Source organism: Hyaena hyaena, unplaced genomic scaffold, assembly GCF_003009895.1.
Source record: "Hyaena hyaena isolate Hyena2069 unplaced genomic scaffold, ASM300989v1 scaffold_237, whole genome shotgun sequence".
Classification (NCBI taxonomy): domain Eukaryota; kingdom Metazoa; phylum Chordata; class Mammalia; order Carnivora; family Hyaenidae; genus Hyaena; species Hyaena hyaena.
This window is the reverse complement of record NW_024080874.1, coordinates 81964-107013: the sequence shown is the minus strand read 5'-3', so window position 1 is coordinate 107013 and position 25050 is coordinate 81964. Positions and strand designations below refer to the sequence as shown.

The 25050-nt window shown below is 41.0% G+C and overlaps 1 protein-coding gene across 3 annotated transcripts in view; it reads left to right on the top strand.

The window, feature by feature from the left end:
• Positions 1-25050, top strand: part of MACF1 (microtubule actin crosslinking factor 1) — a 317520-nt gene that overhangs the window by 214227 nt on the left and 78243 nt on the right. For all 3 annotated transcript variants that reach the window (XM_039244487.1, XM_039244489.1, XM_039244488.1), the window contains 13 exons: positions 670-846; positions 1111-1234; positions 2044-2252; positions 2550-2867; positions 5210-5376; positions 6656-6812; positions 9072-9189; positions 12162-12224; positions 12871-13112; positions 13927-14056; positions 14752-14951; positions 18641-19136; positions 19823-21294. In XM_039244487.1, coding sequence (XP_039100418.1) covers positions 670-846; positions 1111-1234; positions 2044-2252; positions 2550-2867; positions 5210-5376; positions 6656-6812; positions 9072-9189; positions 12162-12224; positions 12871-13112; positions 13927-14056; positions 14752-14951; positions 18641-19136; positions 19823-21294 — 3873 coding nt within the window. The remainder of the gene's footprint in view (positions 1-669; positions 847-1110; positions 1235-2043; positions 2253-2549; positions 2868-5209; positions 5377-6655; positions 6813-9071; positions 9190-12161; positions 12225-12870; positions 13113-13926; positions 14057-14751; positions 14952-18640; positions 19137-19822; positions 21295-25050) is intronic.

Genomic DNA, 25050 nt, shown 5'->3' with positions numbered 1-25050 from the left:
TTGACCACAGGCAGAATGTGTTTATGAGCTCTGCAAAAATGCAGAATGTGGAGGCCCATGGGCTAATGCCTTGGTCCCAGCAGTATCAGGGGAATGTCTCACTGTGGTAGGGGAGGTGGAGGTACTCACCTTCCTGTATCCTGACCAGCAAACATGGGTTCTCAGGAGATAAAGTATAGGGGAAACTTGAGCCACGTACATAGTCTTTATTCCTAGACAGAGCATCTAGGGTAAATCCTTACCTTCTTCCCAATCAGAGAACTCCCATTAGCTCCCAAGATGTAGAATCCAGTCAGTTCTTCTTACCTGTATTGTGCATTTTGCCATCTCTGACCTCACCAAAAGGAATACTTTTTGTACCTCCTAGTCCCTGCCTTTGCCTGCAACCTGGTGTGCATTTCTTTGGTGGCTTTCCATACAACTCATTAAATCTTCACAGGCCTGTAATAAAGTTGGGGTGAATAGTATGGATCAAAGAGCAGAGGCCCCACTTGTAGAAGATGGTTGCTACTTACCTGTCTGTGGAGTCCCCAGCACTACCCTTAATTGTAGCTCTAGTGAGATCCCCGTAACAAAGCCAGGCTTTTCTTTGGACTGCGCCTACCCAGGAAGCTGCTGCCTCTAGCCTGACCTTGCATAAGCCTGCTTTCCCTCTTTTCTCTGGCACAGTGTACACGATTGGGCTCTCACCTGAACATGCTCCTAGGCCAGTATCAGCAGTTCCAGAGCAGTGCTGACAGCCTGCAGACATGGACGCGGGCTTGTGAGGCCAATGTGGAAAAGCTCCTCTCAGACACTGTTGCCTCTGACCCTGGGGTCCTACAGCAGCAGCTTGCAACAACAAAGGTAGGCAGGGACACAGGCTGTTCTAGCGCATGGGCGGGGAATACCCCAAGGTAAAGCAAATACTCCCAGAGGTTAAAGGTGGTGGTTGGGATGCCTCAGACAAGATCTGGTTCCTAAAACACTAAATTCTAACATTTGTGGGTTCAAATAAACAGAGTTATTCTTCGTAGCTCCAAATAGCATCATGCTGAGTAGCTCCCGGTTCCTAGAACTGGCTTTGATTACTCAGAGGTTTTACTTTTGGCCTTTTTCATGGACAAGCAGCAGTTGCAGGAAGAATTAGCTGAGCACCAAGTACCTGTAGAAAAGCTCCAAAAAGTAGCTCATGACCTCATGGAAATTGAAGGAGAGCCAGCCCCAGACCGCAAGCACGTGCAAGAAACTACAGGTATGAAGCAGCAATAACAATAATAATTAAGCTCCCTTAATTCCTAGTTTGTACCACTGTTCTGTAATACAGCTCCCTGTATTGTGTGAGTATCTCTGGTGCCCTCAAGGGGCTGAGGATACAAATGGCAATAGCTCACCCTTGAATGAGCTTTGTCCCTGCACCATTGACAGCCTTTGCATCTGGTTCCAACTCCTTCATTCTGCTTTCTAGCCACGCCCTTCTTCTTTCCTTTCCCAGGTAAACTAGTCATTTCTTCATTACTTCACCCCTGAAGTTTTCCCTGTGGTTTAGCTGCTAACATTTATTTGAGTGTTTAGCATGCGTGATGAAATCTTGCTCAAACTTTAGGCTGTACCTGAGAGGTTACTTCCTTTGTAAAGTCCTGACTACCACCTCCAACCCTTAAAGAAATAAAAGATAAGAAAGAATTATTCTTCCTTCAGGCTTCTGTAGTACATTACTCTTTGCATCAGTATAGCACTTAACAGCTTTATTTTTGTGGTTAATTGTGATGTGCCTTTTGCTGCCTATGCTTGCTTTTATGGTCTTTAGTTTGCAGAAGGAAAGGACTCATCTTAACAGTCTTCAGTTCTCAGCATCCAGCATAATTTCTGGTACTTAGTAGGTGCTAAATAAATAGTGCATTGTGAATTTGGCTCAAATATAAATTCACTTTAAGCTTATTCCTTCTTTTTGTCATAATGTCTGTTATTATAGTAATTAACACGTGCAACTTAAATACATCCTTTTTAAAAGCACAGCACAAAAATAGTGTCCACACTCTTCTTATGGCCCTCATTTTCCAGATTCCATACTCAGCCACTTTCAGAGCCTCTCCAGTAGCCTGGCTGAGCGCTCTGCTCTGCTGCAGAAGGCAATTGCCCAATCTCAGAGTGTCCAGGAAAGCCTAGAGAGCTTGTTGCAGTCCATCAGGGAAGTCGAGCAAAACCTGGAAGAGGAGCAGGTGGCATCACTGTCATCAGGAGTCATCCAGGAAGCCCTGGCCACTAACATGGTGAGACCCATGCCCCAAGAGTTATAAGACTTAGCGATGATGATTAATCCACATAAAGATATTTCTACCCAATTTCCAAACCATTGTTAAGCTCAAGGAAAAGCAGTGCTCCAAAGTCTCTGGTAGAATGGGGTGGAGAACCAAGGGGATGGGTTGTGTGGTCTGATCACAGAGGCTAGTTGCAATCCAGCCCTCTTTGAGGAGGTGAGCATGTAATTATGAGAAGTTTATTGGTTTGTGGCTCAGATATCCTAGGATAACTGAGCCAGGAACTAACAGACACATTTTTGGTGACAGAAACTGAAGCAGGACATTGCTCGGCAAAAGAGCAGCCTGGAGGCCACCCGTGAGATGGTGACTCGGTTCATGGAGACAGCAGATAGCACCACGGCTGCAGTGCTGCAAGGCAAACTGGCGGAGGTGAGCCAGCGCTTCGAACAACTCTGTCTACAGCAGCAAGAAAAGGAGAGCTCCCTAAAGAAGCTTCTTCCCCAGGCAGAGATGTTTGAACATCTCTCTGATAAGCTGCAGCAATTCATGGAAAACAAAAGTCGGATGCTAGCCTCTGGAAATCAGCCAGATCAAGATATTGCACATTTCTTCCAGCAGATCCAGGTGAGAATATATCTGCCAAACTGGCAGAACAGAGAAAAGAAGGGCAAGGAGGGGACCAGCATTCACTGAGCCCATAATATGTCAGTCAATGTAGTGGAAACTTGGCCTGCATTATCTTAAAGAATTATGACAACTGCCTGTAAACTAGATACTGTTTGTTCTTTTATTGTTTGTCCTTTTATGTTTATAAAAACATAGCTGAGATTTATTTTTCACTCATTCTGCACGTTCAACCCAGATCAGTAGGGCTACTTAGCCTGTCACGGTCATTCAGGGATTCAAGTTCACGGGAACTTCATCCTGCCATATGCCTTCATGACTACCACTGTAACAGGGAATAGTCATGTCAAATCCATTCACATTTCATTAGTTAAGGCAGGTTCCACACCTGGCTCTTAAGGGGGTAGAGAAATGTACTCCTACCATGTACGTAGTTGGTGCAGAGTTGGAAATATTTGGTGAAGAGTGTCACGTACCACAGATACAAGAGCAGGATTGTAGGTCATAGCATATGCCTAAGCTTAATTTGACCAAGTAGTGGCCACCTTGGCTGATTCTCTGATGAAGTTGAGTGTATTTTTATACATTTGAGAGATTTTATTTGTAAACTGTTGGTTCATGGCCTTTACTGTTTTCTGTCAGGAGTTTGGTTTTTGGTGTTTTTTTTTTTTTTTTTTTGTTTTTTTTTTTTTGAGTTTTTTTGAGTTCTTTCAACTTATAAGAGTTCTGTATCAGGGAGATTAATTATTTTTATGTGGTATGTTGAAAATCTTTTTTCAGGGGCGCCTGGGTAGCTCAGTCAGTTAAGCAACCGACTTCGGCTCAGGTCATGATCTCATGGTTCATAGATTCAAGTCCCGCATTGGGCTCTGTGCTGACAGCTCAGCCTAGAGCCTGCTTCCAATTCTGTCTCTCCCTCTTTCTCTGCTCCTCCCCTGCTTGCAGTCTGACTCTTTCTCAAAAAAATAAATAAATATTTTAAAAGAGTTTTAAAAAAAAAAATCTTTTCACAGTTTTGTCCTTTGTCTTTGCTTCTAGTGTTTTTGGCCATGTAAGAGGTTTTTATATTTTTACGCAGTAAACTTTATCACTTTTTATTGAACACGCATTTTTGGTTATAATTTGAAAGCCTTTTGCCACACACAGGTTTGAAGGAGTTCACCCATGCTTGCTTCTAGAACTTGTATGGTTTCTTTGATTCATTTTTTTACATTTGAATCTTTTCACATTTTAAGTTTATTCTATGATACAGTGCATAGTATGAATCCAAGTTGATCATTTTCTGAAGGTCTATCTAGTTGTTCCCAATTTCATTTCTTTGAAAAGTCCATCTTTTCCTCAGTGATTTGAGAGGTCATCTTTATCATATATAGTATATCCATACAGACTCAAATCTATTTCTGAATTTTCTGTTCTTCTTTGCTGGTCTGTTCATATACCATGGCATACTGGTTTTTATTCTCGAGTCCTTATGGTATATTTTAATATCTAGTAGGGCTAGTCTTTTCTTTCTTGCTTTCTTTCAGGATTTTTCATAACTTATAATTGTATATTTATTTTTCCATGTAAATTTTAGAATCAATTTTATTAGTCATAGGGGGAAAGTTGGTAGTCTTATTTGGGTCATGTTAAATTTATTTATTTATGCATGCAAATGTGCACACATATACATGTACATACATATCTTTATGGATGTCTTTTCATTTATTGAGGTATGCTTTTGTGTATATCAGAAATATTTTAAAAGTTTTATTCATAAAGGTTACTATTGTATTAGATTACTTCATTGATTAATTGTATTATTGGTTCTCTTGGGGGTTTATAAGTATACTTCATATAATCTGCAAACGTAGTTTTACCTCTTTTCAAATGTTTATGCCACAGGTTGTTTTAACTCAATCATTTTGACAAATATCTTCAATACAGTGTTAAATAATAGTGGAGAGAGTATGTTTGTCTTGTTTTACAGAAGAAATAGGCTATGGAAGCTCAAAGAAGTTTAATAGCTTAAAATCACAACCATGATTGGTTTTCAAGAATCTTTTTGACTCCAAAAATCTCCATTCTTTTCACTCTGTCCTGCTGCCTCCCAAATCTTTGAACATTTATTTAAACGAGACAAGACTCCTTTTAAATTCCTAGCCATTCTCAGGTGGATTAGAGAAATCCTCCATATTTATTGCTGTAATTGATCCAGAGAGGATGCCTCTTTTTTTGTTTTGTTTTTTTCCTTCAGATTAGAGGGAACTTGTCCCAGATTTAAAGTAGCTGTCTTTTATTTTTTGAGTATATGTATTTATAATGATGAGAGGATTTACTTCATTTCCTTGTTTGCTTAACAGGAGCTGAATTTGGAAATGGAAGATCAACAGGAGAACCTCGAGACTCTTGAGCACCTGGTCACTGAACTGAGCTCCTGTGGCTTTGCACTGGACCTCTCCCAGCACCTGGACAGGGTACAGAACCTCAAAAAGGACTTCACAGAGCTACAGAAGACATTTAAGGAAAGGTGAGTTTTCATATGTGTTGGTCAATTTGGGGAGCTAGTTTTTTCTTGCTGTTGAATGAAATGATTTTCTTTTCCTCCTTCAGTAGAAAAGGTGGGCATCAAGCACTCTGCTACTAAGTCATAGGATTTGAAAAGTGTGCCTTTCAGGCAAAGCTATTCAATCTACATAGTCCTTAGTGGTTTTCTATTACTAAGTAATGAATTCCTTCTTAGTGATGGGGCTCAGTTCCCCTCTGTACAATCAAAAGCCCAGTCACTTGGACCCAACAGAACAAATTTGGGACAGCAAGTATGATTGTGGCAGGATTTGAAATAAAGACAAAAATTGGAGGAGACTTTCCGGATGTAATTAAGGGTTACATTGACTCTTTCTTTCTCTGCTTGTTTTGACCACATTTAAGTTGCTGTTTTGGAGGAGTGTCTGGATTCTTCTTTTAAGGCAAACATGGGAATATATGACAAGGGTAGCTGATTTCAGATTATCAGCTGACTGTTAAAAAGTCATGATTCCACTAGAAAACCTCATGTGGGTTTAGGAGCTTGATAACACTTCTTCTCTTGGTTTAGCCAGATATATAATCTTGATTTGGCCGGTGACTGCCTTGAGGAAAGTGGCCAGAGAAAAGCACTCACTGAAAACAATACCGTAAATAGTGGGTTAGTTAGTGGAGAAAGGGGGACAAAGGCCAGAAGGCCTCTTTTTCCTCAGTGCTCAGGGCCATTTAGCTGTATGAAGAACCAGGATCTCTGGCTTAAAGTCTGATAGATGTGGCCACTTCCGAAACTTAATTTCAAAATTGAATTCTCCTTTCTCCTTGGTTTATTTTATTCGTTTGTGTGCGAAAACTGACTTCTTTGAGACTCAGTTTCAGCATCACCCTTGCTAAGGGGATTAGCATTTGAATTAGGCTTTGAAAGAGTCAACTACCTAAAAAGTGGCAGAGCTGGACTTCACATCCAAAGCCTACATTCTTTCCATTGTATCATAGCACCTAAATAGCAGGCTCCTTTCAGTTTCTCTGGCTTTCACTTCAGCCGGGAGTAAGATTGAGGACTCCTCTCCCCAGAAATGTCCAAACAAGGGCAACAGATTCCTTAGTTTGATGCTCTCTTACATTGTATGTGGTGGTTTAGCCAAAGCTGCTGTGGAAAAGATTATGGGAGGGAAAGGCCCTGTAAGGAAAAGCTGCCTAGAGTCCCAGAATGAGTGTAGTTTTAGTTCAAGTTGACCTCTTTATGAAGCTTAGTCTGGCAAATAACAAAATGTCTTCATTGACAGAGAGGAAGATGCATCATCTTGTCAGGAGCAATTGGATGAATTTCGGAAGCTGGTTAGGACGTTCCAGAAATGGCTGAAGGAAACAGAAGGAAATATTCCACCTACAGAGACTTTCATAAGTACTAAAGAGCTGGAAAAGCAGATTGAACACCTGAAGGTAGGTGAACAAAAAGGAGCTCCAGGAACCAGGCTAGACATCTGTTTGGAAGCTTGTGTGGACTGATCTCCACCTGTGGTGGGGAAGTGGTGTGACAAGTTTAAGTTATCCACCTGCATCATCAGAATAGAAATCCCTCCATTTTCTTCATGTGATTCCCACCTACCCCTACCCCAGCCCTGAGCACTAGAACATCTCCAATTTAAAAACCAAAACTTGCACAGCTCAGTCGGATGAGTGTCCCAATTCTTGATTTTGGTACAGGTCATGATCCCAGGGTCATGCGATTGAGCTCTGGGTCAGGTTCTGTGCTGAGCATGGAGCCTGCTTAAGATTCTCTTCCACTCTGCTCCTCTCCCTAGCACGCCTGCTCTCTCTCTCTCTCTCTCTCTCTCTCTTTCTAAATACATATGTATATATACATAACGTATATACCAAAACCACAAAAGTAACCTGGGGGAAATAACATCTATAAAGTTTCAGCTGTTTCTCGGAGGCCTCCCATGCTGTGGTGGGTCGTAAAAGAGATAGTTGTCAAAGTGCAATCCTGGAGAAATTTACACTCTCACTGTGTGTTTGGGAATTAGGTATGTGTGAGCCAGTGACTAGATATATGATCAGCAAATTGAGGAAAGAAGAACTATCTTCACAATCAGGTGGAGAATCAGGTGGTTGGAAGGTACCTTCCAGAGTAGGATCAACCTTTCTCCGATCCCCTGCAGAATCCTTTCTTTGATTTAGTCATTTGGCCTCTGCTGCACCTCTAATTCTTTTTGGTGACACCAAGCCAGTCTGCCTCCAGTTAGTTCTCATGCATTCTCCTTATTAGTAAAGCAAGATTTATCTCAAGCTAGATGACAGGGAAGAGTTTGGTTCCTTTCACAGAGAGCGTTCCAGGAACATTTGCTATAGGGAATTCCCTAGGGCAGAGGCTTCCCAATTTCTTGGTCCATAGTGCCCTTAGTGTTTCAAGAAATTTTTCACAATACCTCAAGGCAAAAAAAAAAAAAAAACGAAACAGGAAAGGAAAAAGCCCTAAAAAACCTCACTTGCTGCGTGGTTAGATCTAAAGAACTTATTAGTAGTTGTTCACATGGTGCCCAACAGATGTCACTATATTGTCCTCAAAAATTTAAAATATCCTATGAATTGATGCATCGTCTGCAAACTGTGGCTCTTTGGAATCAAGAGTGATTAATAAAAGGATTGATACCTGTGAATTGATAAGGCTCAGTTTGTAGTTAGGTAGCATGAACTTGCTGGATGTTCACAGCTCTGTCTTTCTATGCTGCTCGGCAGCTTAAGGCCAAAAGCAAACTAAGTAGGGGCACATGGGACTCGGTCGATTAAGCGTCAGCCTTCAGCTCATGAGTTTGAGCCCTGCTTTGGGCTCTTTGTGTCAGCACAGAGCCTGCTTTGGATCCTCTGTCACCCTCTCTCGCTGCGCCTCTCCTGCTCTCTCTCTCTGAAAAGTAAATAAACATTAAAATAATTTTTTTAAAGGTAAACTGAGTAGACTGTCAGGGAAATCCAGTTGTGGAGGAAAGGATTCAAGGCTAGGATGAAGTCCCTGTTTTGGAAGAAGTAAAATTCTGCTTCTATGGCAGGCAATCCACATCCAGAGACAACATGACCTAGTTAGAGTAAATGCCATTGTTTCCTGATGATTGTCTTTTTTGTTAGTTAGAGCTCTGACTTCAAGCACAATATAAAGTTCCCTTGAAAATGCAAAGTGTAGCCTATGATTCTAGGTATTGCTGTGTATCTCCATATGTAGCTCCTCATTTTACCTTCCAGTTGCCATTTCCTTTTTATTCTTTACATGCATCCTGTTCCCTTTTTCTACCGTTTGTCTTAACTCAAAGCTTTCCTCCTTCTAGGCAGAGTTAAGTGTGTCTCCTCTTGTGCTGTCAGAGTTTACTATCTATATTTCTGTAACAGCATTTATCCCACTATAGTGCAATTGATTATCTGAGCTCTCGGTTTTAGGAACTGTGTCATAATCGTATTTTGTATCCCCAGTGTTAGGTATGATTCCTGGCCTACAGTAAATGCTCAATAAACATTGGATGGATGAAAAGGTCCTGAATATTCCAGGATATCATTCTCCCATATAATGGCTGGCTAAATCAATCTTGAAGTGGCTGAATACATGAGGATGGTCACTCAGTGTTTATCAAAACTTTAGGAAGTATATGTAGAAGAACAGGTGTCCCAAAGCCCCCAGATGTTACATTTAGCTGTCTCTTCTTTTAACAGGATCTTCTAGATGACTGGGCAAGTAAGGGAAGTTTGGTGGAGGAAATCAATTGCAAAGGCACTTCTTTAGAGAATCTCATCATGGAGATCACAGCACCTGATTCCCAAGCCAAGACAGGTGAGTGCAGGTTCTTAAAAAACGTAGTGAATAAACATCATTCTTTGCTTTGGCCTGTGGTTACAACCCCTTATTTATTAAAAGTCAGAATCAAGGTTGGGTATGAAAACAAAGGGGAGTGGTCCACAAAGCAGTCTCCCCTTCAACCTGGTCTGTTTCCCATTTGCTATATATATCATTTCTCCATTTTGCAGAATTCCTTCCTATGATGGGAAAAACTAAAGAGACTAGTTGGCCTAAATGAAGAGAGAAGGGTTAAGATGGGATTTTTATTTTGACAAATTTTCACTCTCTTAAACATGTGAATGGACGGTTGTGCATTATCTTTAAATTGGAGTCAGTCCTGGAGGGTATTAGCTTGATCTCTTGAGAGAGACACGGCATTTAGGGGTCAGTGTTGACAGACCAAAGACTGCCACACTTCTTGGAAGTGGACACAAAGATTGTGCCCAGATGTTTGAATAATCTCTGGCTGCAAATAACGTCTTTCAAACAAAATTCATGAGCTCACAGTCACTTTCTGGTTGTTAATTGGGATCTCATAGGTTTTATTACCAAACTGTTAGTGGACACCTACAGTCACTTACATAGCAAGAGAAAAGTTTATTTTTTCCTCTTGAGAATGGCTGCTTTTCTTTTGGAGTGTAAAGATCTCTTGGAACTACCCAGAAATGACAACATTTTAGGGAATTAGTGCTTCTTATATTCCAACACATGAAACCTCTAAGTCAGCAACTTATTAGTGTGTGACTACATCAGGAGTCAGCAAGCTTTTTCTTAAAGGACCATGTAGTAAATACTTTAGGCTTGTGAGCCATATGGTCTCTGTCACACTACACATCTCTGCCATTGTAGCACAAAAACAGTTGTAGACAATATATAGGTAAATGGGCGTGGCTGTGTTCAAATAAAACCTTATAAACAGGCAGAGGGCCAGATTTGGCCAGTATACTTTTCTCACTTCTAGACTAGATCAGTGGTTTTTCAAACGTTTTACAGCCTTAGAGTCTTTTTAAATATAATATCTAATCAAACTCCTCGATATAAAACAATACAAGTGATATTTTGGTGGCATAAATTTCCCTTATAAGTAAATTTATGTCATTTATCTATTATGCAATCCAATCCACCGGTGAGAATATTGAGACTATCTTAGGGAATATAAAAATTTGAAAAAGGATTTTTGGATGACAACTTTGTTATCTGACTTATTTCTCAATTTTGTTTGCTTGTATCATATCCAGAAATGATGACAGCTGTTTTAAAAGGTTCACCTTATAGTCTCAGAACACTTGTCAGTTAAGCTGAACTAGAAGCTTGAAAGTGATGTAATAAATTCTTGTTAACAGGGTTCTACCCTAATGAAACCCTGATTTAAGTAGATGCACCACAGCCTTCTTTGTCATTTTCTTTAATGTAGCACATCCATCCCATAAGTTTTTTTTCTTTGTATGAGGGGATGTGTAAGTTTGACTGTGGTAAAGTCCTGGCAAAGAGCTATAGCTTTTCTAATCAGTGACCCTCAAAAAGAAGTGTAAATACATGCAGAGAGGTACAGGAGCTACTTTATTATCTTTATTTATTCTCTACTGAGAGCAGCATAAATTGGTTGTATCTAGTAGGTTAAGATGTGGTGTTCAGCGTAATTGAACATGCATGTTTTGTTGCCATTTCTAAGTGGTTAGAAATATATTCTGAATATTAGACTTAAACCAAACATTTACAGAGTCCCTAAAGCGCCTCCTTAGGTGCTTTGAAAATCACTAGCCTGAATGTTTTCACAGTTCTCTTCTAACTCTGAAAAGTCCTGAATATTCCAGTTCCTGATATTTGTGTGGCTCCTTTTGTTTTATAAAGTGCTTTCATATGCACTACCTCACTACCTCTCTCTAGTAACTCCATGAGAGCTAACAGGATAGCTAGTATTATCTTCATATCCTGGAGAAGACACTGAGGTCTGTCCATAGACCAAGGCTCACATACCAAGTTGGTGACAGTCTCGGCTAGGACCCTCTCTCCTAATTAATTTCTAGTCCAGAGTCTTTTTTGGCCATCACTGTACTGCAATGGAATATGATCTTTCTGTTGATCCATTTTTTTTCATTGAAAATACAATAATATTAACATTTAAAAGTTTTATAATTAACTATTTTTAATAAATACCTTATGTATAACTTTTTCTAAAGAAATCAGTGCACAAGTTTTATTCTGACCTTTTAATGTAACATTGTATCATGAATATTCTTCACATTTCTGTATAATCTTTATAATCACTGATCTGTTTTTTATTTAACTTGGGACACTCCTGAAGTACAAGGAATCAACTTGGGGAGAACATTGTAATTAGAAACAGAACCAAAGGCAGAATTTATTGGAATGCTTATGAGCCAGATTTATTGGCACTTAGAATTTCTGGTGGGGAAGGGAGCAGAAAATCATGAAAGAAAAGACAGAATCTTCTGTTTGAAGCAATATAAGAAGGCCTTGTTTTAATATCTTTATTAAAAGAATGCCACTTTTTATTTCCTTAATTATACTTATTGTTCATTTTTATTATGTTGAAGGACATTGATGCTAAAGTTTAGCCTTTTGGCTTTATTATAAATCCTCATTCCAGAGCACAGCAGACATCACAGCTATTCTAAAGACTTCATCATTTACCAAAACTTGCTTCGCAAAGTTGTAACAGAGTCCAAAGAATACTAGTTGGAGATTGAGGAAGGGAATTCGGGTTTCCTTTAGAAGGGGTTAGAAGCCTTCTATCTTCTGCCTACCGCTCGATAGCCAAAACAGCAGAGTTGTTGTCTGGCAGCTAAAATGATTTGTCTCCTTCCATGAGTATGTTGTCTTGTGCTGTGTTAACCTCCTGGTACCTGAGCTCAAAGTGAGTGCCAGAGAACAAATTCAGTGCCTGTATGTATTCCTAACACAAGTTTGTCTTGCCCTGTTTGTCTCCCTGTCCTTCTGCTCAGGTTCCATACTGCCCTCTGTAGGAAGCTCTGTAGGCAGTGTAAACGGATACCACACCTGCAAAGGTGAGAATGCCTCTTTGTTGGATGTGTTAGGACAGTGTTCGAGTTGGCATCTGTGTATGTTTCCGTATGTGTGAAAGAACCACTGCCAGGATGGGTATGAGGGTTAAAAAAAAATCTGGGGAGAAGCCACTGTGATCTTTCTTTGCTAGCTTGCTAAAGGCTAAACAGGTTGGCAGCCAGTGAAATAAAGGTACTAGGAAATAAATCACACCACTAGAGAAGAGCAAGAAGAAAAAGACCTTAAAAAAAAAATGTGAATCTTTGAGTCATAAAGAAGCCCCATTAGAGGTGGTCTAGTCTAGCCTTCAGCCTCTTGGCCTCATGTCTTCTCTGTAGTTTGGAGAAGAGGGAGCAGAAGAATGCCCCAAATCCTTCACTGCCTTCACTTCTGCATTTCCCAAGTTTATTTAGCATTTCCTTTGTACATCTGAACACCTAATGTCAAAATCCAAAAGCAGATTAATGAAAGCTCTTTTGCTTTGTATATGTAAATAAGAACTTTTATGTAATTTAGCAGGAACAGAATCTCTAGTTCACTGGGAGGAATAGGAGAGACGCCTGATCCTGATGAGTAACTTAGCATGAGGAGCTCAGGAGGACACTTGGAGAGCTACTCCCAATCTGATTCCTGTTTCTGTGATGCTAGATCTGACGGAGATCCAGTGTGACATGTCAGATGTAAACTTGAAATATGAGAAACTGGGTGGAGTGCTTCGGGAACACCAGGAAAGCCTTCAAGCTGTCCTCAGCAGAATGCAGGAAGTTCAGAAGGAGGCAGGCTCAGTGCTGCAGTGGCTGGAATCAAAAGAGGAAGTCCTGAAAGCCATGGATACCTCTTCATCTCCAACCAAGCCGGAAACAGTGAGAGCCCAAGCTGAATCTAACAAGGTACTATGTAACATTAGCTGTATTCCAAACACTAAGAGGAAGGGGCTGTTGTACCAATGTTCCTGCCTGAGCCTGGGATTTGAGAGTGAGACATGACCATCCACCCAGGCCATTGGAGCTCTTTCAAATGATTAATATGCCTAAACTCTCCCAGAGAATTTTCTTACCTATGAAGTTAGAAATTATTATAAATAAGATTCAGAAACAAAACCAGATCTGCTTACAGAAAGAGAATATCCCTCCTCAGAAGCATCAACTCACTAAGAATGGGATCTGGTTTTCAATATGATGCTGTAAGCCGAACCATTCTCATCAAAGCCCTTTTTCAACTCCTGGGAGATTTAAATATAGCATTAATTGCAGTTCATTCTTCAGGTTGGCATGTAGGACTCAGAAAAATACAAGAAGAAATACGACCATATGGAAAATCCTATAAAAAAATTTTTTTTGCCAAAATTTCTTATATTCTAATTGGGCATAGCATGCCATCTCCTCCAACTACATAAATGTCCTTGGCATTGACGTTGTCATCATCACCATCATATCTGACACTTTTTGTGCGTGGGGTTTAATAATTCCCTTTTACTGAGTTCTACCAATGTGTTGTCCATAAAAATCCTGCTGCTTAGATTTTCATTTTAAAGTAAAAATTGAAGCAGAAATGTTAAGTATCTTGAAATCACAAAACAAGTCACTGATAGAATCAGAAGTAGAGCCTATAATTGCAACCCAGTCTTCTAGTCCTTTCCTATACACACAAAGATTTCTTTCCTGTCCAGAAATCTCATGGCATCCCTGATATTTTCTCTCCTAGGCCTTTCTGGCTGAATTGGAACAGAATTCTCCAAAAATACAAAAAGTAAAGGAAGCCCTGGCTGGGTTACTGGTGACATATCCTAACTCACAAGAAGCAGAAAACTGGAAGGAAATGCAAGAGGAACTCAGTAAGTTATCACAGGGATGTTGCAGATTCACTAAATTGCTTGTCCTCAAAGCAAATATAGAATTTCAGCACATCCTATAAAGCAGGACTTATTTTTTTTAGTTTATTTTCAGAAGCAAGCAAGAGGCCCAAATGGGGTTAGAGATTGAATCTGATTAGGGAAATGATCTAGAGACTCTACTCACAGTGTCAGAAATTTGGCTTTCTTGGGCAAGTCAACCTGACAGTCTGTTTTAAAGAGAGCATTGGTGATAAGAATGGGAAATAATCTGTTCGCTGTAAGGATTAGGTGAATTATGCTGCATTTGTGATATTGAACTGTAAATGATGTAGGTAAATGTTTATTGGTGTGCAAAAAAACATTGGCATGAAAGATGTTTATAATATAGTAAGAATTAAAAAAACAGGCTATAAAATAATCTGTGTATTGTATAAAATATACATGAATTCATGTCTGTGTGTGTGTATGTAGTTCTGTGCAGTTTTATCTCATGTATAGTTTCATATAGCCACTACCACAATCAAGTACAGAACTGTATTACTTTAGTTAAAATTCAACTAAGGTTATTTTTAACTTAAAAAACTTTAATGCTGTAGGGGTCATTTCCTGTAGTTGGTTAGAAACATAACTTAGGGATAAGGCCAGTAGTGCCTGGTGAGCGTAAAGGAACATATTCTCTCATTTCCCCTCTACAGATTCCCGATGGGAAAGGGCCACCGAAGTGACCGTGGCCCGGCAAAAGCAGCTGGAGGAATCTGCAAATCATCTGGCCAGCTTCCAGGCTGCAGAGTCCCAGCTCCGTCCCTGGCTGATGGAGAAGGAACTGATGATGGGCGTGCTGGGCCCCCTGTCTATTGACCCTAACATGCTGACAGCACAAAAGCAGCAGGTCCAGGTGAGCCACAAAGCTTACTGCTTTAAGCAAAGAAATGGGAGTCACGTGAATCTGGATTTGAATGCTGTTGTCAACATGTAGATTTCAAATGACCCTGGACAAGTCACTTAACCTTCCAGTGTCTCAGTTTCCTTTTTTTTTTTTTTTTTAATGTTTTTTATTTATTTCTGAGAGAGAGACAGCATGAGCAAAGGAGGGTCAGAGAGAGAGGGAGACACAGAATCAGAAACAGGTTTCAGGCTCTGAGCTGTCTGTCAGCACAGAGCTCGACGCGGGGCTGGAACCCATGAACCATGAGATCATGACCTGACCCAAAGTTGGACGCTTAACTGACTGAGCCACCCAGGTGCCCTACAGTTTCCTTGGTTTAAATGAGATGTTTGTAAGGGCTTTATCACATTGTCTGACAGGGACACCTGCGTGGCTCAGTCGGTTAAGTGTCCAGCTTCAGCTCAGGTCATGATTTCACAGTTTGTGGGTTGGAGCCCTGTGTCGGGCTCTGTGCTGACAGCTCAGAGCTTGGAGCCTGCTTCAGATTCTGTGTCTCCCTCTCTCTCTGCCCCTCCCCTCACTTGTACTTTGTCTCTCTCTGTCTCTCAAAAATGAATGAATGTTAAAAAAATATTTTTTAAAAGGTAAACAGTCAATAACTATATTATTAATATCATTAACAGTGGCAGTAAGATGAATGAATGTGACTATATTGTAGAATCGTATTTTACTTTTTTTTTTTAATGTTTTATTTTTTGAGAGAGAGAGAGAGACCACGTGAGCAGGGGAGGGTCAGAGAGAGAGGGAGGCACAGAATCTGAAGACAGGCTCCAGGCTCTGAGCTGTCAGCACAGAGCCTGATGGGGGGCTTGATCTCACGAACCGTGAGATCATGACCTGAGCCAAAGTTGGACGCTTAACCGACTGAGCCACCCAAGCGCCCCTGATCGTATTTTACTTTTAATCCCCAGTGGCAGTGATTGTATTACTTAATGTAATGTCTTATATCTGCTGGCTTCATTTAAAGATTTTCTGTTGCTCAAACCTCAAGAAAAAAACTGATTTAAGTACCTACCGTTATAGAAATTTAGGTTGGCCAAGTGGCGCCTGGGTGGCTCAGTTGGTTTAGTGTCTGACTCTTGATTTTGGCTTGGGTCATGATCTCAGAGTTTTTTGGTTCAAGCCCTGCATTGGGCTCTGTGCTGACAATGAGGAGCCTGTCTCTCTCTCTCTTTGCCCCTCGCCCGTTCACACACACACTCTCTTTCTCTCTCAAAATAAATAAATATTTAAAGAAACTGTTTAATAGAAATTTATGTTGGCTAAATACATCATTTCTAATGAAATCATTCAGAGAACATTTTTTCTTCTTCTTCCTCTTCCTCTTCTCCTTTTTCTTCTTCTCCTCCTTCTCCCCCTTTATTTTTGTAAGCACCCGAGAATCTTTTCTTGTTCTATATCCTCTTCCAAACTTGTTCCATTTCTTCTTACCTTCCACCACATTCCCTAAATTAAGACCTAAGAGTAGTATTTGAAGGGACTGTTTCTTTTAGCTCCCTATTCCAGTGGTTTTCAGACTATTTGGTCTCAACTGTTTATACTCTTAAAAATTATTGAGGACCCCCAAAGAACTTGTGTTTAACTATTGGTATCTATTAATATTTACTATATTAAAACACTGAGGAATTTAAAAAATATGTATTTGTTGGGGTGCCTGAGTGGCTCAGTCTATTAAGTATCTGACTTTGGCTCAGGTCATGATCTCACAATTGATGGGTTTGAGCCCTACACTGTCAGTACAGAGCCTGCTTGGGATTCTCTCTCTCTCCTTCTTTTTCTGCCCCTCTCCCATGGGCTTACTCTCTTGCTCTCTCTCAAAAATAAATGAATAAACTTAAAAAAACAAATATTTAAAATATATATGGTACTTATTAATTAATTTTAAATAATATTGGGAAAGCCATAACATTAACATAAGTGACATATTTATTTTTTATGAAAAATAACATTATCTGAACATAAGAACTTTAATAAGAGAGATCTTGTTTTATGGCTCTACAAATCTCTTTGATGTCTGGATGAATAGAACATTCTCATAGATTTTCATATCTGCTTCTGCATTTTAATCTATTCCAATACCAGATGTCATGTAGCTTAAGGAAAACTCTATTGAACATTCATGAGAGAAAAGTTATAAAAGGCAAATAATATCTTAGTTATTATGAAAATAGTTTTGACCTCATAGACCCTATGAAAGGTCCTAGGGACTCTTGAGGACTGTTGGAGAATACTTTGAGAATTGCTTTTCTAATCCTTTTCCATTCTAAATGCTACTACCCTTGGTAGGTTTGATCTCAGGCCTAGACTATCGCAACAGCCCACTAATGGGCTTCTTTGTCTAGTGCATCCTTTACACAGTTACCAAATTATCTCCTTAACTCACATATCTAAATACGTGAAAATGCTCCACTGGCTTGTGGCTGCCTGTTGAATAAAGTCCAAGTACCTGCTCAGTGTCGTATATAAGGCTTTCCACTTTCTGATCCCAGTTTGTCTTGCCAGCCTCCTTTCTCACTCTTCCCGCATCTACCTAGGTTTTGTGCCACGCCAGGTAACTTTTCCTTTCCTTGAACACACCATACTCTCACAACTCTGTGCCTTTGCTAATCCTAGGCGCACTCCCTGAAATGCCCCTCACCAGTCTGACTCTGCCCACTAGGAGAATTCCTTTATTTCATCCTCTGCAAAGCCCTCCTGACTTCCCTCTTCTGCTTTTGTCATCCTCCACAGAATTAATCATCTTATTTCTTCCTTTCACAGTGCCTTGTTCACATCAGTGTTTATTGTTTTTACTTTTTTCTATATTCTGCTATAGTTCATTGTTTACACATCTGTTATTCCTTAAAGTCCTGTCTTATTTATTTTTATATAGTGTAAGTGGTGAATACTTTCCATAAGTTATCTTATTTAATCCTTAAAATAGCCAAGATGAGTACTTCCTCTCCTCATTTTATAGATAAGTAAGCTGAGATTTGAAGAACTTCAAAAATTTGCCTAAGGTTATATATACAGCTAGTGAGTGAGAGAGTAAGAATTTGAACTCAAGCAGTATGACTCCAGAGCCTGTAATCCTAACCTCTTTGCTGAGTGAAATAAGGGATAGAAAAGAGTAAAAAGACATGCTACTTGCTTTGAAGAAGCTCATTATCTAATTTTGCTGTGTTGTAATATACAGATTGTTTGTGCTGTTGGAATTCCAAGAAAGAAACTAGGAAAAACAGAGGTATTGAGAGTTGAAATGGCAAGCCCAGCCAGAGGTATAGCTATCTGGCTCAGGGACCCCCAGTTCCAGATGTGCAATTCAGCAATTCAGAAGCCTAGGTTTTGTCTTGCACAGCTGATGAGTGCCAATCCAGAAAACAAGGCCAACCTTAGTAGCTGATGTTGAAACAGAGTACGACAAGTAAGGAAAAGAAATAGAATAGGTGCAATCAATGACCCTTGCAAAATAAGTTTTTATTAAGCAGTTGTTGTTATAAGTGATACTGCATTTTCCTAGCAGCCTGGTCCTTGGAGTTTTCTGGTTTATTTTCCAAAGGAGTTGGCACTACTTGGCACAATCCAAAATCAGTTTTTGTTTTGACACTTTTCAGATCTGTCTTTTCTCTCTAAACATCTTGATGTCGTTTCTGTTACAGTTTATGCTGAAGGAATTTGAAACACGCAGGCAACAGCATGAGCAACTGAACGAGGCAGCTCAGGGCATCCTAACAGGCCCTGGAGATGTCTCTCCGTCCACCAGCCAAGTACAGAAAGAACTCCAGAGCATCAATCAGAAGTGGATTGAGCTTACTGACAAACTCAATTCCCGTTCCAGCCAAATTGACCAAGCTATTGTCAAAAGCACCCAGTACCAAGAACTGCTTCAGAACTTATCAGAGAAGGTAAAGGCAGTTGGGCAGCGACTAAGTAGCCAATCAGCCATCAGCACCCAGCCTGAGGCCGTAAAGCAGCAACTGGAGGAGACCAGTGAGATTCGATCAGATGTGGAGCAGTTAGACCATGAGATTAAGGAGGCGCAGACACTTTGTGATGAGCTCTCAGTACTCATTGGGGAGCAGTACCTCAAGGATGAACTGAAGAAGCGTTTGGAGACAGTTGCCCTGCCTCTTCAAGGTTTAGAAGACCTTGCAGGTAAGTTAGGGTACGAAACACACTGCTGATGTTAGTGGCAAGCCCAAAGATTGCGTTCATGATAGTCCCAAGAATCTAGGGTGACCTGTAAGCAGCTTTTGGACTCACACTAGTGTTACCCTATGCCTTTGTCCAGCTCCAGTGAGAAGTGCTGTTGTAATCACACATTGGCCGAGCACTAGCAATATGGAAAGCTGTGTATAGCATCATCCTAGAGATAAGAGCACCAATATCAATTTTGTCAGCAGGTAGAGATTCATGCTCATGGAGGTACTTATAGGTTGGGTTACACACATACTTTCACTAATACTTATTTATACCACGCACGTGCATATACACCCTTATACCATATTACAGAATTAGAACATGTTCAGGATTGTTTATGATGGCCTTGTACCAGAAGAATTTTGTCATCAATTTGTTGCCTTTCTCTAGAAATGTTTATAGCTTGATATTTATCAGCTTAGATGTAAAAGTTTACTTCTGTTACTCAGATGACCTTACAAGTTTGGTGTGAGGATTAAATCAGATCTAGTGTATGAAGGAGACTAGCTGTGTGGTGCGTTTGTGGCAGACCCTCAGTTAACATGTTTCCTTTCCCCTAAGATTTGACCATATACTCTCAGCAAATATTTTAAGTGCCATGTCCAGATTTGATTGGTTTAAACTTGATTTTCTCATTTCAGCTGACCGCATGAACAGACTCCAGGCAGCTCTTGCCAGCACCCAGCAGTTCCAGCAAATGTTTGATGAGCTGAGAACCTGGTTGGATGATAAACAAAGCCAGCAAGCAAAAAATTGCCCAATTTCTGCAAAATTGGAGCGGCTACAGTCTCAGCTACAGGAGAATGAAGAGTTTCAGAAGAGCCTTAACCAACACAGTGGCTCCTATGAGGTGATTGTGGCTGAGGGAGAATCTCTGCTTCTTTCTGTACCTCCTGGAGAAGAGAAGAAGACTTTACAAAACCAGTTGGTTGAGCTCAAAAGCCACTGGGAAGAGCTTAGTAAAAAAACTGCAGACAGACAATCCAGGCTCAAGGACTGTATGCAGAAAGCTCAGAAATATCAGTGGCATGTGGAAGACCTTGTGCCATGGATAGAAGATTGTAAGGTCAAGATGTCTGACTTGCAGGTCACTCTGGACCCCGTGCAGCTCGAGTCCAATCTTCTGAGATCAAAGGCTATGCTGAGTGAGGTGGAAAAGCGCCGCTCCCTGCTAGAAATACTGAACAGTGCTGCTGACATTCTGATCAATTCTTCAGAAACAGATGAAGATGACATCCGGGATGAGAAGGCTGGGATCAACCAGAACATGGATTCCATTACAGAGGAACTACAGGCCAAAACAGGGTCTCTTGAAGAAATGACTCAGAGGCTCAAGGAGTTCCAGGAAAGCTTTAAGAATATTGAAAAAAAGGTTGAAGGGGCCAAACACCAACTTGAGATCTTTGATGCTCTAGGCTCTCAAGCCTGTAGCAACAAGAACCTGGAGAAGCTAAGAGCTCAACAGGAAGTGCTGCAGACCCTGGAGCCGCAGGTAGACTATCTGAGGAACTTCACCCAGGGCCTGGTAGAAGATGCCCCAGATGGATCTGATGCTTCCCAGCTTCTTCATCAAGCCGAGGTCACCCAGCAAGAGTTCCTGGAAGTGAAGCAAAGAGTGAACAGCAGTTGCATGACAATGGAAAACAAGCTGGAGGGGATTGGTCAGTTTCACTGCCGAGTCCGAGAGATGTTTTCTCAGCTGGCAGATCTGGACGATGAGCTAGATGGCATGGGTGCCATCGGCAGAGACACTGATAGCCTCCAGTCTCAAATTGAGGATGTGCGGCTATTCCTTAACAAAATTCAAGCCCTCAGGTTAGACATTGAGGCCTCTGAAGCAGAGTGTCGGCAAATGCTGGAGGAAGAGGGGACTCTGGACTTGCTGGGTCTCAAGAGGGAGCTCGAAGCCCTGAACAAGCAGTGTGGCAAACTGACAGAGAGAAGCAGAGCTCGCCAGGAGCAGCTAGAGCTGACGCTGGGCCGTGTGGAGGACTTTTACAGGAAGCTGAAAGCCCTCAATGACATGACCACGGCGGCAGAGGAGGGGGAGGCCCTCCAGTGGGTCGTGGGGACCGAAGTGGACCTCATCAACCAACAATTAGCAGATTTTAAGGTAAGCCTTGCCCTTGTTTTTTTATCCTTTGCCTTCAGTTATGTGTATTTCTTTTCCTATAACTTGGAAACCCATTGTATATTCATCTTAACTTTTGTCCCTGGAGTCGCTATTCACTTCCGTCACCATCAAAGCACGCTGTCTGGAGACTAAACAGTCTTTCACATTCTGGGCAATTGATTTGAACGTTTTTCTATTGTAATTTATTTCAGTGTTTACAACTAACTAAGGGTATAGAAAGAAATGTCTGAGTGTTACTGCTTACTCTGAGGATCTCCTTGTGATCTTTAACAGCAGCAAATGTTTCCCCAGGTCCCTGTTTTCCAGTTGAGATGTGGGAAATCATAAGATACATATGGGCTCGTCTTCCTAAAGTGTTGATTTCTTTCCCTCCTAATTCAGGAGAAAGTTATTGATGCGTTATGAAATAAAATGCAAAATTCTCACAAATTATTGAGATAAAACATAACACTTTAAAGAAACTTCCCACTTAGAGCATGTGGGTAAGATGACACCCCAGGCCCCCAGGAGTACAAGTTCTTTACCTGAAGGAGAGTTTGAAAAGCCCTGACTGCAGACATGTTTTAACTCTTTGAGTCAGAATTTCCAGTCCTGAGATTTTGTGAGTCAAAATTAAAGGAACAGGGGAAGATAGGAGGAGTTGACTCTCAAAAATGCGATTTTGCCATGTCAGGGGCTTGGAGCTTTCAGGACTGTGTGTTGGGTCATGGCTCTCAGGATGGGAGCCTTTCATCCTGAGTTTTCCCTGTTGTAAATGTCAAAAAGTGCCTTACGCCACTGCTGGAGACCCCTCTGCTGCTTTTCCTTCTTGGTGCACAGAGTGGATATGAAAAGGCTACTTCGAGCATTTTGTTTCCATCACTGGTGTTAATTATTCCCACCTACACAGTCATACTCCTGCGGTCAGAGTTCGTTTGTTCTCGAAAGCCCTTGCCTGTCAGTATTTTTTCAAGTAGAAACACATGTGGAGAGGAGGGGTTGACACCGGTCAGAGCCCTGCAGTCCTGAGAAAAGTTACAAGATTTGAGGGCAGAAGGATGGCTGTTTCAGAAGCATCTCCAGCTTAGGGGATGTTCAGCTCTGAAGTGGGACATTGGCTGAAGACCCTCCTTACAGTGTTTGGAGACAGTGCAGTTTGGAGCAACAAGTCATCATTTTGGGGATTCTCGGGGACCCAAATAAGGAGAAGATAGGGAGGGAAAATTCAAACCCATGAGCACACACGTTTTCCTTTAGAAACTTCCGCACCTCCATTCCAGTGGCAGGTGGCCTTTCTTGCTTTGTCACATGTGTTTTTCTTGGCTTTGCCGTTGTAAGCACCTTGAAAGCAGAGACTGTCTTCTACAGGCTCCGGGTTACTTAGAATTAACTGTCTGGCCAACCAAATGAATTTCTTAGAAAACGGAAGCTCATCCCTTTGGGCTCCAAAATAGTTGTGTCAAACTAGATTCTGGTTTACATCGGAATTATTTTAAATTTTATTTGCCTAATCTTTTAAACACTATGTTGTACATAAGTTTTTCTTTATAAGTGCAGGTTAATGTTATTAAAAAGATGGTATTATTCTCTGTGTTGGTGATATCCTCAAGGATATTAGAGACATTTGGGGCTGCTTTATATTAAATGTTCCTAAATTACTGTGCAGTTTGTGTTGGGTACTGAAGTTCTTGTTTAGTGTCTCTTAGTGTATATGTATGTAGCTTCATTCCCCACCCCCCTTACCCTGATAGCAGGTATTATTTCTCACTGCAGTTACTTTTCACTGCTGTCATTGGGTCTGCCTTTAACAGTCTGTGCCTTGCTTCTAATCGTCATTGAGCTAGAAAATGAAGTAAACAAGCCTGTTAAAATTGCATTAAGTACAAGCTAGAATTAAAAAAAAAAAAAAGAGTCCATAGGCAGGAATATATTAGCGTTTGGATTTGAGGACAGCTGATCGTTTCCTTTTCAGTTAATCCTTAATTGCTAGAAACTTTCTGAATTTTCACATAGCTGGAAGATTAAGATTAAGAAATTATTGGACGTTACCGTATTTTATTTGTATCCTAGTATGTAGTCTAGAAATGCTCAGAGTTCAGCGTCTGCTTAGTTGTTCGTTATAGCATCCTTGTTTCACTGATTTCTAATAAGCCTCCTACCACCAATACTCTGTCTGGATGTGAAGGCTGGTCACGGGCAAAGTGTGTTTCTCTCCAGTGTTAAAATGCAAGACTGGAAGAAGAGAGAGAAAGAGGGTGGTGAACTTGTGTGCCCTGTGTGTCTCCTCCTCAAGTTGGGGGTACAAATCAGAAGCCTGGCTCCACAGGTCCGCCTTATAAAGTCAAAGGCTTTGGGAAGAGTTTTGCCTCCTTCCAGCAAAGGCGTTTGTTTGGTCAGGAGGGGAGGAGCAGGCTCCTGGCTCTGCTCAAGCTGAGCTCATGGGAAGTGAAAACAATGGGAGGGGAAAAGCTCTGTGTGTCAGCTCCATGGTCCCCCTAAGGCTGAGTAGAGGGAAGGTCTCTTTGGACCCATTCTGAGGACTGAGTCATTTTTGTGTTTTGAGTGTTGAGTTCTGGGTTAATGAGCTATATAACCCAGCAGTGGATTAATCTTCCCTCATACTGGCAGCAGACCTGATTCATAAAGTGTGACTCTGCTTTCAGATTCAAAGTGTTTTTAATAAGGAAAAACCAGAGATGAAGATGAACATAAAAAACAGCATTAGCTTTAAGTTTTCAGCTTTTTTCCTTTTTTTTTTTTTTTTTTTAATGGAATCACCCTCTCAGCACAGAGTCTGCTGAAGAGAAGAGGATATGAGTCTCTGAGACACAAGTGTAGGATCTGCTGGGACGGGACTAATTCCACTGCAGATGGGCGGCATAGACCAATGAGTCAGTTCTGGGGACAGCCCCGGCTTACTTGTGACTGTGCAGTAGTGCTGAGAAATGCGTGGAGAGGCAGCTTGTGGGAAAAGTTATTTCCTCCCTAAATTAACGTGAAAAACTGAAAGTCATTATTCTTCAGAAAGGCTTTTACCTCAATTGCTTCTGAATAAATGATAGAATCTGGTCATCCAGGGAGGATCTGTCCGATGGGAAGAGAGTCCCCTTCCACTTTAAATAAGCAAAGACCTCAAACCTTCCTGCACTAGGCTTTACGGGGTTCAGCCATTCCAGAAATCTCAAATGAGAATATTGAGTATGTTTTCAGAAAACTTGGAAGAAAAGACATTGGCTAATCTCTTCAGGAAATTCAGTTTTCCTGAACAAGAGAGTCAGTGATTCTTTTTTTTTTTTAATGTATTTTATTTATTTCTGAGACAGAGAGAGAGAGCGTGCATGAGCAGGGGAGGGTCAGAGAGAGAGGGAGATACAGGCTTCGGGAGAGAATCCGAAGACAGGCTTCAGGCACTGAGCTAGCTGTCAGCACAGAGCCCAACTTGGGGCTCGAACCCACGAACCGTGAGATCATGACCTGAGCCGAAATTGGATGTTTAACTGACTGAGCCACCCAGGCGCCCCGAGAGTCAGTGCTTCTTGAGGAAAAGGAGTTGTATGTGCGTAACAGGACACTAACAAGAAAGGAGGGACCTCCGTTTCACTGAAACTTAAGCCAAAGAGCTGGTAACTCTGATGATAATAAGAGGCTTTCCTCATTTTGAAATTCCCTGTGCTAGTTTTATAAGTCAAGAATTGAAATCATTCTGAGTTTCAAACCAAGTCCCCCTTCCTCCTCCTTTCCTTGTACATACACCCG